The sequence below is a fragment of the Falco cherrug genome, chromosome 16 (assembly GCF_023634085.1).
Source record: "Falco cherrug isolate bFalChe1 chromosome 16, bFalChe1.pri, whole genome shotgun sequence".
NCBI lineage: Eukaryota > Metazoa > Chordata > Aves > Falconiformes > Falconidae > Falco > Falco cherrug.
This window is the reverse complement of record NC_073712.1, coordinates 10289949-10304852: the sequence shown is the minus strand read 5'-3', so window position 1 is coordinate 10304852 and position 14904 is coordinate 10289949. Positions and strand designations below refer to the sequence as shown.

The 14904-nt window shown below is 51.5% G+C and overlaps 1 protein-coding gene across 1 annotated transcript; it reads left to right on the top strand.

Moving 5' to 3' along the window:
- Positions 1-1416: 1416 nt before the first annotated feature.
- LOC129737512 (hydrocephalus-inducing protein homolog) lies at positions 1417-13665 on the top strand. Its single transcript, XM_055728331.1, has 4 exons — positions 1417-1536; positions 3166-3285; positions 6649-6783; positions 13462-13665. Exons 1-4 carry the CDS (start codon positions 1438-1440, stop codon positions 13663-13665), a joined length of 558 nt encoding a protein of 185 aa, XP_055584306.1. The 5' UTR covers positions 1417-1437.
- Positions 13666-14904: the final 1239 nt, after the last annotated feature.

The following is a 14904-nucleotide window of genomic DNA, read 5'->3' as shown; positions in this document are numbered from 1 at the left end:
ATGAGACAGGGTGGGGAGGCCGCAGTTATGAAGGATGCCACAACCCGGAGACACAGCTGTCTCCTTTGGGTCTGCCATGAAGGGGATTCTGGATTTTCAAAGTCCTGTTGTTGTTCCTTGCAGGTCAACTGAGGCATGGCCACTGGAAAGCCCTGCTGGTTCACGGGGTCCTCCAGGATGGCTGGTGGATTCCCGAGCCAAGTGGTAGTGCCTCGTAATCCGAAGCTAGTCAGAGAGACGGAGAAGCCTGCAGCTGTAAGTACCTGCTGCGGCCAGGTAGGAGCTGTGTAAGGCTGGAAACTGCCCCCACGTCCTTCCTCTACCTGCCCCTCCTGTTGTCTGGCCGCACTGTGAAGCTGGACACCACCTCCCCGTCTCTCTGCTGCCGTGCTTCTGTCGGAGGTGGCGATCATGGTGCAGTAGGGGATGGACTGTGTGCTGCTTCAGGGCAAGCCCAGAGTCTGTCTGGATGTGCCACCGGAGCCAATTTAAATGGACGTACCGGGCATTGCACCGGAATAGCTGAAGCATGAGCGTGTGCTTCGTTCTGTCCCCTTTGTGTGGGCAGCAATGTTTTGTCATGTCGGGATGCTTGCCAGCGCTGCTCTGACCATACCTGCCCTCCAGGCAGCTGGGCACGTGGTGGGCTGCTCAAACTCTGCCTGAAGGTTTCGAGAGGTATGGCTGGTCCCAGATGGAACAGGTTCCAAAACAGTTGTTCTGTCCCGTATCCCCTGTGGAGCACAGACCCAGCGCTGCAGACAGCAGCAGAGTCAGGGCAGTTCCTCCTCCCCATCCTCAGATGTCCTTTGCTGACCAGAGCTCACCTGACTGAAGGCGACCTGGCGCTGAGGCTCTGTCGAGGAGATCTCTCTGCATACTTCTGTGGAGAGGTCTCGGAGGCCAGAACAGAGAAAACAAGTGCTAATTCAAAAGAGATAACTAAAACCTGGAGCCATTCCTCTCCACCTCAGTTTTGGCACAACACTGCTTCTCTGCTTTCCTCTGACTCACCCAGCAGTGACGTCTCCACACGTGTGGTGGTTGTAAGCGTTGTGCAAGGATGGAGTTAGGGGGTTGCTGGTAACTCCTCCCGACCTTCTTCAAAGGTCACTGGCTCAATCCAGCAAATCTGAAGAGGAAACAAATGCCTGAAGAGCCAAATCCCCCAACATGTCACATCAAATCACAAAGGAGAAGCTACTGGGACAGAGCCACTTGGTTGGAGCGTGTGTATTCCGCTCTCTATCATTAATTTACTGATGTTAAATATTTCAGCGGGTAATTATGGGACTTCCAGGACTATCCTAGTGGCTGTGATCACAAATTATTCATCAGTGGCTCTTGCACAAGAAAAGCCTTTCTGAATGAAGGCATTTCTGTAGCTCTTGCTGGTGTTTTGCATTTCAGCTGACTCCCTCTGCCTTCCTGAAGGAGATGACTCTTAGCACCAAGCAGAGGCTGGCCAGCACTCGGGAGATGCGGCGGCCCCAGATTACCCAGCTTCTCGACGTGAGCGAAGCCTCCCGTCATAAGGTAGCCTTTTCTTGCCCTTTTCCTTGCTGTTTGACGTGACATTTGAAGTGGGCCTATGCTTGTGACAGGCTTGCCTCCAGCTTATCTAAATACTTTGGTGGCAGTTTGTCGTTTCAAACTGCTGCTGGTGGTGGTGGCGTTCCTTCTGCTGGGGGAAAGGTGAAATGTTTTCCCCCAGTGAGCTGTTGAAGTCCTGGCCTGCACTAAGCCCATATAAATCACCTCTGCTGAAGTTGGTGGCTTTTGCTGGAGACGAGCTACTGTGGCTAAAGCATGATCCTGGAGAAAGGCTGGGGGGGGACACAAGAATGCAAGCTTGCAATTTCCCACCCTCCTGCTGAAATAGGCAGCCCTTGGTCTGGTGTAGTCTCTGTCAAACGCTTGGGGTCATCGGATGGCCTCAATGGTGGCAGCGTTGGTCTTTGAGGGCTGAGGGCCTACGGTAACTCTTCAAGGTGTAGCTCAAGCAATTGCATGAATGCTTTGGGTTGGAACGACGAGTGGGACCCTTACAGGGTGTTAGATTTTGCAGGCTGCCAGGTACACAGGGGAATGGCGCTGGGCAGAGGGGAGCGGGTGTGCTTTATCTGGATCAGTGTTTGCTTACATGTATGTTGAAAGCTGCTCTTCTTACACATCTGCTTAGTAGAACGCACGTTCCAAGTGGGTAGATGACTGAGGTAGGCTGTTGAGTGGAAAAGTGCCAGCAAGAGACCTGTAACAAATTGGTTGGGGATTGCCTTAGACAGCACGTGAGGTTGGGAACGCCTCGGACGAGCGCACACAGAACTGGCCGTGTGCTGTGGCTGCTGGCTTCAGCACGACCCTGACTCCTGTGCAGAAGCAGGAGACGTGCCTGTGTCTTGTGAGTGCGAAGAGTTCAGCTGGAAGGGGGGAGACAAAGCAGGGAGGGATTTTCTCCAAGTAATGCCTCTGCGCCGTAAGCGTTTGCTGTTTCTGTGTGTCGTCAGGCGCGCTTCTGTAGTGGTATTAACTGACGTGGCAATAATGGACTGTAATGAAGCATCCGTTGAAAGCTCATGGGAAAAGGAGATGCCAAGTCCAGCCCTATTCAAGTTGCGCAGTAGTGCTGGGGAAGGAGCTGAACCTTATCACCTCATCTGTTGCTTTCTTAACGGCGGTGTTCCTTTTTGGCCTGTCTTCTCTTCCTCATGGTTTCTAGGCTGTGTTTCAAAAAAGAGATTTGAGGATGGGTTGGACTTGGTCACTGTCTCAGGGTAAAGATAATCCCCAAACTGTTTCCCATGGAGTCTCCTGTAAATGCTTGGCTTTCACTTGCTGCACGAGTGCTTACGGCTCTCGCAGTAAGTGCTCTGGAGCGGTGTGACCGTGTTAGCCCAGGGCTCTGCCGGAGGTAAGCGCTGCCTTGCCTTTTGGAGCAGGAAACCTGGAGAAACGGCCAGCAAAAGAGCTGCTCGCTTGAGCCTGCTCAGTGTGGCCCAGAAACATTTGATCTGCTCAGAGCACAGGTGGGTGAGCTGCCGTTCCCCTGGCGTGAGCTGGGCAGGCGTACTCACCGGGAGACTGTACTTCACTGGGGACCGATGTAGTATTCTCTGATTGATGAATCTTTCTCCCAGCGGCTGAAACTCTGTTTTGCATCTGCAGTTCTCGGCACCTTCCCCGAGACAGCGCTCGTTCCAGCCTTTCCCGTCAGAGGTGGTATTCCAGAGCTACGTCCCCTATGAGGTCTATGAAGTGCCACTGACTCTGAGGAACGAGGACAAGGTAAGTGCTGGGATGTGGAAGTTTAACCCTGTGCTGGAACTGGAGAGCAGTGTCATCCGCGCGGTGCACAGCACAGCCAGTCACCTGCTGCAGCACAGCACATCCGGAGTAAAATGTCTCGCCACCTTTATTTTGCAAGATGGTGGAAATCTTGCCATGCTGAGGTTTCTCGCCCTGGTTTTGGCTGTGTGTTGGTAGTCCCTAACCGAAAGGAGCTTTTCTAGTCAGCATCCTTCCCCCTGAAAGCCCTGGATGGCTGGGAATGTTGAGGGCTGTACAGTTCTTCCCTGCCCTCGTGCTTTCCCTCGAGTGTGCACCGCGTCCTGGTGGCTCCGTGGTTAATCTTGGCTTCCACAGGGCAGCTCTGCCTCTGGGTGAGCTGCACAGAGAGCTGAACGGGCTGTCAGAGCTCGGGGGTTGAGTCTTCTCCGCTTTATGCTGGAGTAAGTTATAATTAGTGGTAACAGCGCTTCAGGAAAGGTGGTTTGAAACAGCAGTGGAAACAGACTGATGTAGCAGAAGCAGTGGGAGGCCTTTAGGTGCCGCTTCAGGCTCCTGCTAAGCTTAATTGGGTTCTGCTCAGGTTTTTCTGAGGCAATGTGACGCTCTGCTTCCCCTTTGGAGAGCCACAGCACGTTCAGAGTCAAGTGCCCTCGGAGGTCTCCACCTTTGCTTGAAAAACCTGATCATTTTGAGATTTCCCAAGAAAGCTGCAAATGGAAAAGTTGGAAAATGTCAGCAGTTTTGTTCCACTGTAAAGAGGGAAATTGAGACCTTTTGAATTTCAGTTGGGGAAACATTTGCTGGAATGAGGCATGTGCCAAGAGCAAGCTGGTGGGAAAAGGCAGAGGGAGGAAAGGAGCTGAGCTCAGTGTTCTCTCACTGCGCACTTTCCTACATGCAAGGGTTTCTCTTGATCTGTAGCAGTAAGTGCACTGGCAGCAGAGAAAGGTCAGGAAGAGAGGTGTAATTAAGGATACTCTTTTGTAATGAGGAATAAGAGGTATGTGTGAGGGGAGGGTGGGATGGGAAGACGGAAGTGTGCGCAAGAGCCGGTGAATTCCGCCCAGATTTCCAGATTTACCTGCTGGGGGGGACAAACAGGTGGACAACAAAAAAAAGCTGCCAAGGCAGCGAGTGGAAGGACAGCGGGAGAAGTCCAAGTATTTCCTGAGAGAACAGGTTTTGACAGGGATGTGGGTGAAAAGGGAAGACCCTTTGGCTGGGAAGGATGCGTGTGTGGTCCCTCAGTTATTCCTGGAGAGTACTGCACCATTCCTGGTCTGGCATTTAACTTGGGAACGTGGATAAGGTGTGGCATGGGTGCCTGCACCCAGGGAATGCCACTGGTGTGGTCTACACTGGGGTTTGGGCACCCTTTGCTGTAGGTATCTTCTTCCCAATTAAAATGTGCCTCAGTTTCTCTCTTCCTACTCTCTGCTTCGTTCCCACTGAGTCTTTTGGCTTCAGCTGCTCCATTATCCATGCAGCACCTCAAAATGGTTATCTTTGCCAAGTACCAGCCAACAGGCAAACAGTTGATTTGCTCTGTTCATGCTTCCTCAGGTGGAAAAGAACATCTGCATAACATTTCTGCCCTTCCCAGTAAGGAATAATAAACTTGTCCAGCTGCACCTTGGGGTTTACGTGCCCTGTAAAGGGGGAGGCAGTGTGTGAATGTGGGATTTTTCCAAACCGAACTAGTTTTGAAGCCGGTAAGACCTCAGCCATTGGAGAGCGTGGGTGTAAAAGTAGGATTAGCTCTAAGGAAAATCCTTGGTATGTTCTAAATACAGAAAGGTAGAGATGATAATCCTGAGAGGGTGTTCTATTCTAATTTTGTTGGCTTTTGGCAATGCCCTGGAGAAGAGCAGTGTTGTGCTCTGTCTCAGAGTTTTCGCGCTGGTTTCCCAGATTCTTCTGAATCTTATACTGCATGGCAGCCTGAAGTTGTTTGCCCCCTAAAAATCCAGCTGACAGCAAAATGTATTCCAAATAGAGGCTCTGTAATGGTGCAACTACAGAAGTGCTTCGCTATATACTTACTGCTCTCACCAGTGTTGTACAATTGCTTTTCTGTCTTCAGGCTGTTCCTCAGCACCCTCAGGTGTTCTGGGTGGCTTTTGCTGAAGGTCTTAGCCACACGTGCTCCTCTCCTAAGGGACTTGGTGACCAAACTGCTTGTGTGCGCTGTGAAACTGGCTCCTGGAACCCGCTGCCCCAGGACATTGCTGGGTTCCAAGGGCGTTTGGAGAGTTCAGGACTGCCTGGGCCATGGGTTACCAGGCTCGGGTGGGTGGTGCAGAACAAGCCTCCATTTTTTCCAAGCCTCCTGTGGGGTTGTTGTTTGTCAGTGAAGCTGCCCGTCAATCCAAATCACCTGCTTTAGACTTTGAGATTTGGTGCTCAGGGGTCGAGAAATGCCTGCGTGCTGTCTGTGTGCTGGTGGTGTCCCAGAGGGCAGAACCGTGCAGCAGGGTGCCTGCAGGGACTGCTGGGGGTGGGCAGGGATCCCCAGGGATCTGGCTTGCCTGCGCTGGCAGCTGCCTGGCTACGGTCACAGGCAGCAGGAGCCTCCGGAGAGCAGAGGTTGGCTTTTAAAACTGAGACTCCAGCGGCAGTCAGTGCCGGTCATGTATCTCGAGGCAGAAGATGCCTTTGGAGCCCATAGTTGATAGCCACAGCCTGGAGGGGGTCGCCTGGCTTTCCATCACTTTGCCAAGTTCCTGGCTCTCATCCTCTGCATCAGCCTTTCCTTGTAGCGTATTGTGCTTCTCCCTTGCTTCTTTACAGCTCCCTGTGAATTTTCCTAGCCATCCTCTGTTTGTGGGGTTGTCGCTTTGTCTTCCCATGTTCCTCCTTTTGCTCTTCAGGCTTGCTTTTATTCCCAGTGAGGCCACAGTATGTGTGGTCTCCTCCTCTTGCTGGTCTGCATGCATGACTCTAGCCCTGCTCAAACCTAGCATGTTAAAGTGCATTTCTTCCTTCCCCCAGGATTAACACGTACTGTTTGGCTTTCAGATAACACAGTTCCCTTCTAGGGGCATGACTGCCTGGGTGTGTACAGGCAGAAGCCGGCAGGTTCTTTGGGCCTGTTGAATACACGGGTGGCTTGATTCAGATATTATATCTCGGTGCTGCTGGTGTCTTCCCTGCTTGGCCCTTCCTTCATTGCCCTGCTGCCTCTGGCCTTGAGCTATTTTGCCCAGGCAGAAGGGATTAATGTTGACTCTTGTGTATTATGTGCACGTACCTCCAGAGCTAAAAGTGCTTTGGAAAGGTGGTTAAGGAAGGCTGTTGGCAGGTCTCTTCTGCTCCTGTTTCCACAAGCTGCAAAATCATACTTTCTTACCTTTTCTGCAGGTTCCTCAGCTGCTGAAGGTCACCTTGGAGAGGTCACCTTATTTCAAGTTGATCAGCCACCATGCCGTGTGCCGCAAAGTACCGCCTGGCATGCTTGTGACTTTCCACATCGTTTTCACCCCCAATGAGAACAAGGTGAGACTGGAGGTCCCAAGAGACAGGTGCCTTCAGCGGGAGGCGAACCTGCGGGGCTGGGTTCAGAACAGGGCGTCTGCTGTGGGGTTTGCGGCACTGCTAATATCTGTCCGTTGCTGTATGGTTATGGGTTTGCTCTGATAATTATAAATACAAAAGCCTATTTAAAATTGACCTGTTGTTTGGAGGACGCGAAGTTGAGCCTGATCAGAGTGAGGACCACCACTTTTGAAAACTGGAGTCACTGGGATGTGTATCACGTTGGACACAGCAGTGAGACAGTGGAACGTTCTGTCTGAAGCCGGCACTTTCCTTGCGCACTGGTTATAGCCCGTGCCGTGCTGCAAGGTTTGCTCTAGGCTGTGGTCAGGCAGCCTGCGGCTGGTCACATCCTGGCTGGCAGCACCATGCGATGCCACCGCAGCAGGGACTGACGGGCTGTGCATTCCCTCCCCGTGCTTTCCTGGGCGTTTGCAGGGGAAGGTGCACGTGGGACAGTAGGAAGATGGCCGGGAGGAGTGTTGATGTTTAGCCATCCCACCTCTCTACTCAGTGTTAGGGGCTTAATTATGATAGAAAATACTAGAGGAGTGAATAGATGCAGAGAGCTTTCCTCTTTCCCATCTGGCAACCAGTTCCCTGCCTCACCCAGGGCTGGAGCGAAGGTGATGCTTTTTCATAGCCTCTGTGTTCCAGCCTTGCCGCTGTGCTGCCCCTGAGGATACTTGCCTGCCTGTGCTCCAGCTGTGATTCTAGGGGAGAAGATGTGCTCGTGGCGGGGAGCCAGCCTGGCACAGCCGCACTGAGCTCTAGATGTCTTTAATCAGCAGGGGGCCGGTGTGCTGCAGATGACAGAGACATCTGGAGCACACCCAGGCATTGAAGGGGCAGGTAGAATCTGCAGGCAGACACTTACCCCGGAGCCTTTGGGCAGTCACGCTGGTGTGGCTGTGGCTGTGTGCATGTGGCTGTGGCTGCTGTGTCAGCTGGCACCTATTCCCTGCCCCATGTGCCATGCTTTTGCTTGGAGGTTGGAACATCGGTGCTGTGGCTCTGGCAAGCCTGGCACGGTGCCGTGATGTGAAGGGGTGACAGTGTTGTCTGGAGGCTTCTTAATGCAGAAGGGTTTAGCACACGGCATGGAAGGGAGGAAGCATCGCAGGGGCATACAGCCAGGCTGACTCTTTCCAGCAGCACTCTGCTGCCTCTTGGCAGGGTTCTTTGTGTGGCTGTGTGGGCGAGGCGAGGTTAGGGGATAGCTCTGAGCCAGCTGATGCTTCTGCGCCAGGCCAGAGGCGCAGGATCCCTTTGGGCACAGCTGTTCTCTCATCTTCTGTTTGCTGCTTAGATTTAGTTTAATGCCCTGTCCTATCCTCAAACAGCGTGGCTGTAGCAAACTAAAGAGGAAATGCCCTGCGGCCCCTGGCTCCCTGAGCTTGTGAAATGATCTGTTGCTTTGGGGAGGGACTGAGAAATGGTTTTACATCATTCGTATGGAAGGTTAAAATGACCTTGGCCTAGGGCAGTTCTCCATACTGCCCAAGTGACATAAGAGCTTAACCTCACCGAGGTAGGCTTTGCAGAGGACGCTGCTTCCTTTAAAATGTGATTTATTAGTATTCATGAGCATTCATTTTTGGGGTGGAAGTAAATCGGTTCCCATGAAGGGCAAATTGCTGCTCTTCAGCTAGAGAGAAGCAGCAGAGCAACAGATGAACATCACCCCAAATAGAAGTAGGGTGAGAGAACCCCCAGGAGCACTCATGTCCAGTACTTTGTCCCTTGTCTTGCCCTTGAACTGGTGAGTGTGTGGCATTAGGGAGCTGTGCCAGCGAGGTCCTCCGCACAGCTTCAGCGACACCCTGGCGGTTTCTGCTGACCTGGGTTTTGTGCTCCTTGCAGGGCATTGGGGGAGGGATGTGGGCTGCTTGGTGAGGAGCACAAGGGGATTGTACAGCAGAACCAGAATGTTGTACAAACGGAATGTTTTGGCTCATACTTGATGGAGCGTGAGTCAGCGGAGTGCCAGAGTGCTGTAGCTGAGCTAGAAATGCATCCACAGCGTGGTCAGGAGGTGCAGAGCACCTTGCAAAGCCCTTAGCCAAGAGGCAGGCTTTGGGAAATGGTTCCGTAAAGCCTCCTGCGCTGGGCTTGCAGTTGCTTGCCTGCAGAGTATCTGTGTGTTAATTGTGGAAGGCTCAGGAGTGCTGCCTTTGAACAACCTCTACATCCCTGATGCTGCACGATCCACAGGGACTGTGGGTAACCCAGTGAACTGGGATGCGGGTCTTCCTGATGGGGAGTTGGTTTGTATAATTCTCTTGCTTTGAATCTGTTCTTCCCTGGGGTAAGTCTGACTTCAGTGAAGTCACTCCTGAATCAAAGGAGTACAGTTGTGGCCAAGCCTTAAGTACTAGGGCCATGTGAGCTGTTGGTGGCTGAAATGCTGTGTGCCACGTAGCCCTTTCTTGGAAAATGAGCAGTTTCCTACTGTCTGGCAGTCATTTGGGAATGTGCCACGTGATTGGACTGTCAGAAAATAAATAAACAGCTGGTGTGCCTCTTGGTTTATTGGCACTTGTGTTATAAATGAACTGCTAATTTTTCTGCTGGGCAACATTTCCAATTTGTTACTCTTGCTGCTTCTGATTTGCACGTTTCTGTTTTATGGCTCCAGTTGTACAGCGTGGGTGTTCTCGTGCCAGCCCCTGTTCCCACATGTTCTTGCGTTATGGTCTGACGGCCTCTGCTGAATTGGAAACCATTGTGGCACTGACTGGCAGATAAACAACAGACAGAAATACTTCCATTTGTGCGTCCTACAGGCTTATTAATAGTTTATTGTGGAGGAAGAAGGAAGTAAGAAGCACATAAAAACATAGCACAGCTTATTCCGTGTTGTCGTCTTGCTCTTTTCACTGTAGCAGTGCACTGTTTTCAGGCAATGCAAGTTCAGTCTGTGAGGTTTGTGGAATTCATTGCTGGTGCTCGGTGGAGACTGAATTAATGCACATTGATTACTATGAAATACGACAGGACAGCGAGTTACTGCATTACTGAAATGAAGTCCTTTAAAATTCAGCGCAGCCCTGTTAGATGCTTTGTTGTGCACAGAAGCTATTCCAAGAATACTTTTAAGATGACTTGTGTGAGGAGGAAAGGGGCAGAAGACCAAGGCAAATGGCCCAGCACCACATGAACGTGAAGCCAAGTGACTCATTTCAAAGACTCCTGCGAACCGGCGGCTGAGGGGGGCAGGCGCAGGGGCACCCCCTCTGCTGCGAACGGATCTTCATCCTCCGGTCTCTCCTCTGTTGTCACGGCCCTTATTTTCCAGACTTTCTGGTATCAGGGTTTCAGCGGGAGCTTTCCCTGCTTGGCTTGCCGTGTGACCTCATGCTACAAGGATCTTTTCTGTGCAAGTTGGCTGCTGCAAGGAATTCAGTGAAGCATTTGGTATAGGTTATGCAGGGAAACTGACATCTCAGTTTGGGGTTCTGGGCAGTTAGGGTTAATATTGCTGTGACAGTAATTACTGTTAGCCTGAGTTTACAAAGAGCCTGAAACAACACCCAAGACGAGCAGCTGCTTCAGTCTCAGTGGGTGCCAGTTCAGATGCCAGTGGTGAAACCTGGAAGGCCAGAGCTTGTAATTTACTGCTTGTCACAGGGGAGCATGAGAAGGGGAACCATCATACAACTGTCTGTATCTTCCTTGAAACTGAGAGGGGAGTCGTATGAAGGATGAAGTCATATTTGCATGAAAACCTATAGCCTGAAGCTGTGTCTAAACACAACAAACTTTAGAGCATAGATGGGATGCAACCCCTCTGCCATCCAGGCACGTTTATTTAGAAACCTGGTCTTAAACAGTCTGCTAAGGGTTTGCAGTTGCGAAGCAGAACAACATTTTGAACTGGTCTCAACTGTGCCCCTAGGCTGCAAGCAAGTGCGTAGCAGGGTTAGTGCCCTCGTAGCACGAGGCAGTGCTGCAGTAGAGACTTTGCAACCTGTTGCCCCCAAGGGAGGGCAATTCAGCTTTCAAAAGCTTAAGGGACCATGGGTCCACAGCGACACAAACAGCCAGCTTCTGCCTAGCACCCCTCCTGCCTTGGGTTTCGCCCTGTTTGGGCTGACGCTGCATTCAGCCTGGTGCAAGGTCCCGCTTTGGTGGGGTGGTAGAGCGTGGCTGAAGGGTCAGCCTGCTCTGAAGTGCTGAGTCAAGCCTTGCACGGGATGCCATGACCCACGGTGTCCCTGGAGAGGGGGCTTGGGACATAATGTGCATCTGCATGAATGGTGAGAGGCAGCTTTCTCTCCCAAGGTTGTGGTTGTCTCTGTGAAACCAAATCCTTGTTGCTTTAGCCTTGCCCTCAGGTCCATGGAGAAATCCCTTGTGCATTGCTGTGCAGGTGGTCCCAGTGCCCCTCACCAGCAACGGAGCTGGGAAGGCTGCCTGTGCTTGCTTTTGGGGGGGGATTTATTTCTTGGGCTCTTAATTGCATTGCTGTTGATCCGTTTGCTCCTTAGCAATGACAACGACTTGACAATTACTTCCTTTTACTTCCTTCAAGTAGCTCCAGTTGTTGAAGTTCCTTTTTTCTTTATCCTCCTGCTGATCTGAACTTGCATCCTCCCCTGCCTACCTGGCACCTGAAAGAGGGAGATAAGTAAATATGGCATGCCAAGACTTAATAAGGCAGGTAGCTTTCAATTGGCTTTGCAATGCCTTTGTTACAGTAGTGTGGCCAAAAGAACAACAACAACAAAAGCAAATAACATTCTTCATTTGCTAATGAGTTTCTGAGGATCTAAACAGTGCAGGACGTGAAGTACCCAGATAACAGGTGCTTTAAATTCATATGGGCTGCCCATAGCTTTTATTTTAGAGGGCTTAGCTGCAAGATTGAGTACAAACTTGCTAATTCAGAACGACTTGCTGAAGATGAAACGCTTTCCTGAAATGTGGTATTAAATCATGCAGGTTGCTTGCTGCAGTTCCCTTCCTAGTATTTTACCTTCCAAATAGGAAAAGCAAAAGCCCTTCTGCAGTTTCTAGGGTGAATATTTGAGATGTCTAGAAAAAGAGATTATTCTTTTTGTCTTGGATGGGGCAGCATCTGTGTTGACAACCTTAAACCCCAGCTGAGCAGGTGGTAGGCGAGGTGCTGGGTGGTGGGTGAGGCGCTGGCTGTCAGCGCTTGCGTTAGAGCAATAGGTACGTGTCTGTGCCTGGGCTGGCTGCCTTAGGGCCCTTCCAGGAGGGGATGGGGATGGGAACGGAAATCCCAGCCGTGGAGGAGTCTGGATCAGTTCTGCTGAAGGGAGTTTGCTGCTGTATGCAATTCCTAAATCAAAGCACCTGCTGCTTCAACAATGATGAAAATATCAAATTAATTAAAAGCACTGAGGAAAAAACCAGGGCAGCCAGTGAGTGATGAGAAGCAGAGCTTTGATCAGCTCATCAACAAGAGCGCTGCTGGGGGTAATGGCTCCTGGCCCTATGGCAGCAGCTTTACCACTGATTTCAGTGGGGGCAAGGTGATAGTTCCAGCGCAGCGACGCCATGCCATACATCTGGAGACTGCTCTGCTCATCCCTACAGTAAAATGCTTTTGGTAATTTGATTTGCCTTCCTGCTGCTAAACGCCAGGCAGCCGGGGCGCGGGGGGGATTGCCTGGCTCTGTTCTGAACGAGCCAGTGGCTGGGAATGCACAGCCGGCTTTGCTCTGGTGGGGTGTCTGAGTGTCCCCCGTGTGCAGCTCCCGATGCCGCCTGCCTGGGGTGGGTGTGCTAACCAGGCACCCCGTCACTTACTCCTCTAGAACAGACCTTACAGAGGGGTTCGATTAAGGCATCAGCCAGAGCTGTCTCTGTGTCCCCTGGGGCTGGGTGAGATGTCAAGGGAAACTGAGATGAGGCAGAGGAAGAACTCTCTTGAATTGCAGTGCAGAGCTGGCGTAGGCTGCTGAGGGCAGGGGTGGAACTGTTAGTGCTTTGAAGTACCTGTGAAACCTCTTGCAAAAACAGTTTGGGTCTGGAGCTGAGCCGGCTCTGGTGTGGGGAGATGGGTCAGATGGCTTTTGAAGGGTGCGTGTCCCCAGCCTTGGCCCTGTAAGGCTGTGGGAGCGGGTGAGAAATACAGCTGTACCCTACACTCAGCTGGCATCGCAGCAATTACCGTGTCCAGCTTGTGAAGCATTTCCCCAGCGACTGACCGTTGACCATGCATGTGCTGAAGTCCTTTTGAAAGTGTACCTGAGCATCCCCTGCCAAGCTTCAACGAGGTCGCCGCGTTGCTGGCTTTGAAGTTAGTGCTGTGGCACAGCTGGGTTCTCAGTGGTGCTTCCAACAGTCTGCGGTGGCGATTGAAGCAGGTTCCATTAGTGCTGTGATCCCTTGCGTGAAGCGACTCTGTTTTGGTGCCTCGGAATCAAAGCATCAGATAATTGTGGTGCTGCCAGCTTGCTGCGAAAGCGGGTGAATCAGTGGGCTTGTTTCTTCTTTGCAAGTTAACAACTGTGTGCAAGTCATGCTACTGGAATGAAAGGTCATGAAGGTAAAAAGTACTGTTGCGTTACTGAATGATACTGCTATAGTCCTAGAAAACAGCAATTTTCCTTCTGCCATGGGGAAAGTACTAAAAGCATTGTGCTGAGATTGTTTCTTTCCCTGCAGGATTATTTCCACGAGCTCATCTGCATCACAGAAAGGGAGAAGTTTGTTGTGCCTCTCCGAGCTATAGGTGCCCGAGCTATCCTGGACTTCCCCGACCAGGTGAACTTCTCAGCCTGTCCAGTCAAGTACAGCACCCAGAAAACGCTGCTGGTTCGCAATGTTGGTAACTGGGAGGCCCGCTACTGCATCAGCACGCAGAGGTAGGGAGCTCATCTTTTTTTGTGCAAAACACTGTGGCGTGATAATATAGTTGGGAAACAGCGACAAAAAGGAACCGGAGCACCTGAGCTGCCGTGCTGCTGTCGTGGCTGGAGATGGGCAGGGCACGTGGGTTTTGCTGTTGATTATAGTGTTTGAAGCATGGCGCAACCTCTGCTAAAACCCTGCAAGCTGCAGAGTGGAGTTTTATAGTGCAACGGTGTCTTCAGAGCACAGTCGTGCAAGACTGATTCTGTTAGACTGAAGGAGCAATTGTAAGAAGGCAGCTGGACTGCCCTTGGGCTGTGGAAGATCCTGCGGGGCAGACGACAGCTCTAGGAGCTCAGTTCCTGCAGACCAAGGGCAGTGTTAAGAAATGGGCAAGCTCTGAGCTGGTGGAAGAGACATTTAAGAATTTATCAGCAGCTTTGTCTAGAGTAGCAAGTGCAATCAGAGATTGTAGATCAAAGCAATTGGTATCGAGACCCTGAGAAAAACAGGGTGTGGTCCAGGACCTGGTTCTCCAGTAGGTTTGATCTGGTCCCTGGGATCAAATATTCTTCATTAGAATGAGCTCTTAAGTGGAGATGAGCTGGCAGCGGCTTCAAAACTACACTTTAGCCCCAAACCAGAATGCCAATGGGCGCACCGGCAAAAGATGCAGCAAATACCTGGTGCGTGGGTTGGGAGCCTTTTCTAGAGCTTTGTCTCTCTCAAGTGCTCTAGCACTTTGTAGCAGCTACCAGCAACCTCCTTAATCCTCAGCACCTTCTGAAATGGTTATGTGGCCCTGTTGGCCAAATATACCCATTCCCTGGGAGGCCACAAGCACGTGGTATTTGGGCAGTCTCCTGGTCAAGCGCCCGATGTGTGCTGTGTCGTGGACAGCCTGTACTGTTCCTGTTGGTCTGAGAAGACAGTCACTGTTTTTCCAGTTTGCTGAACTGGAGAAGGTAATGCATTTTGGACACTGCACCTGCAAGGAAACCAGTTCAGCTGGCTGGTAGTTAGCTCCGAGTTGCTTGGTCCCAGAGGTCTTGGTGCAGGAGCTGAGGTCCAGAACGCAGCAAAGACCTGCCATCTGCCTTAGTGCACCTGAGTTGCTTCAGTTTCTTCCCCAGGAAAACAGGGGTCAAGAGAAGGCTCTTTGCTCTTTCTCCTGGGAAGCGTGAAGGTCCAAGAGGCTCCTACCAAAGCCTGGCAAGGCTATGGAAGCTTCCAGGATGCTATTCAAGCAGGCTGCTG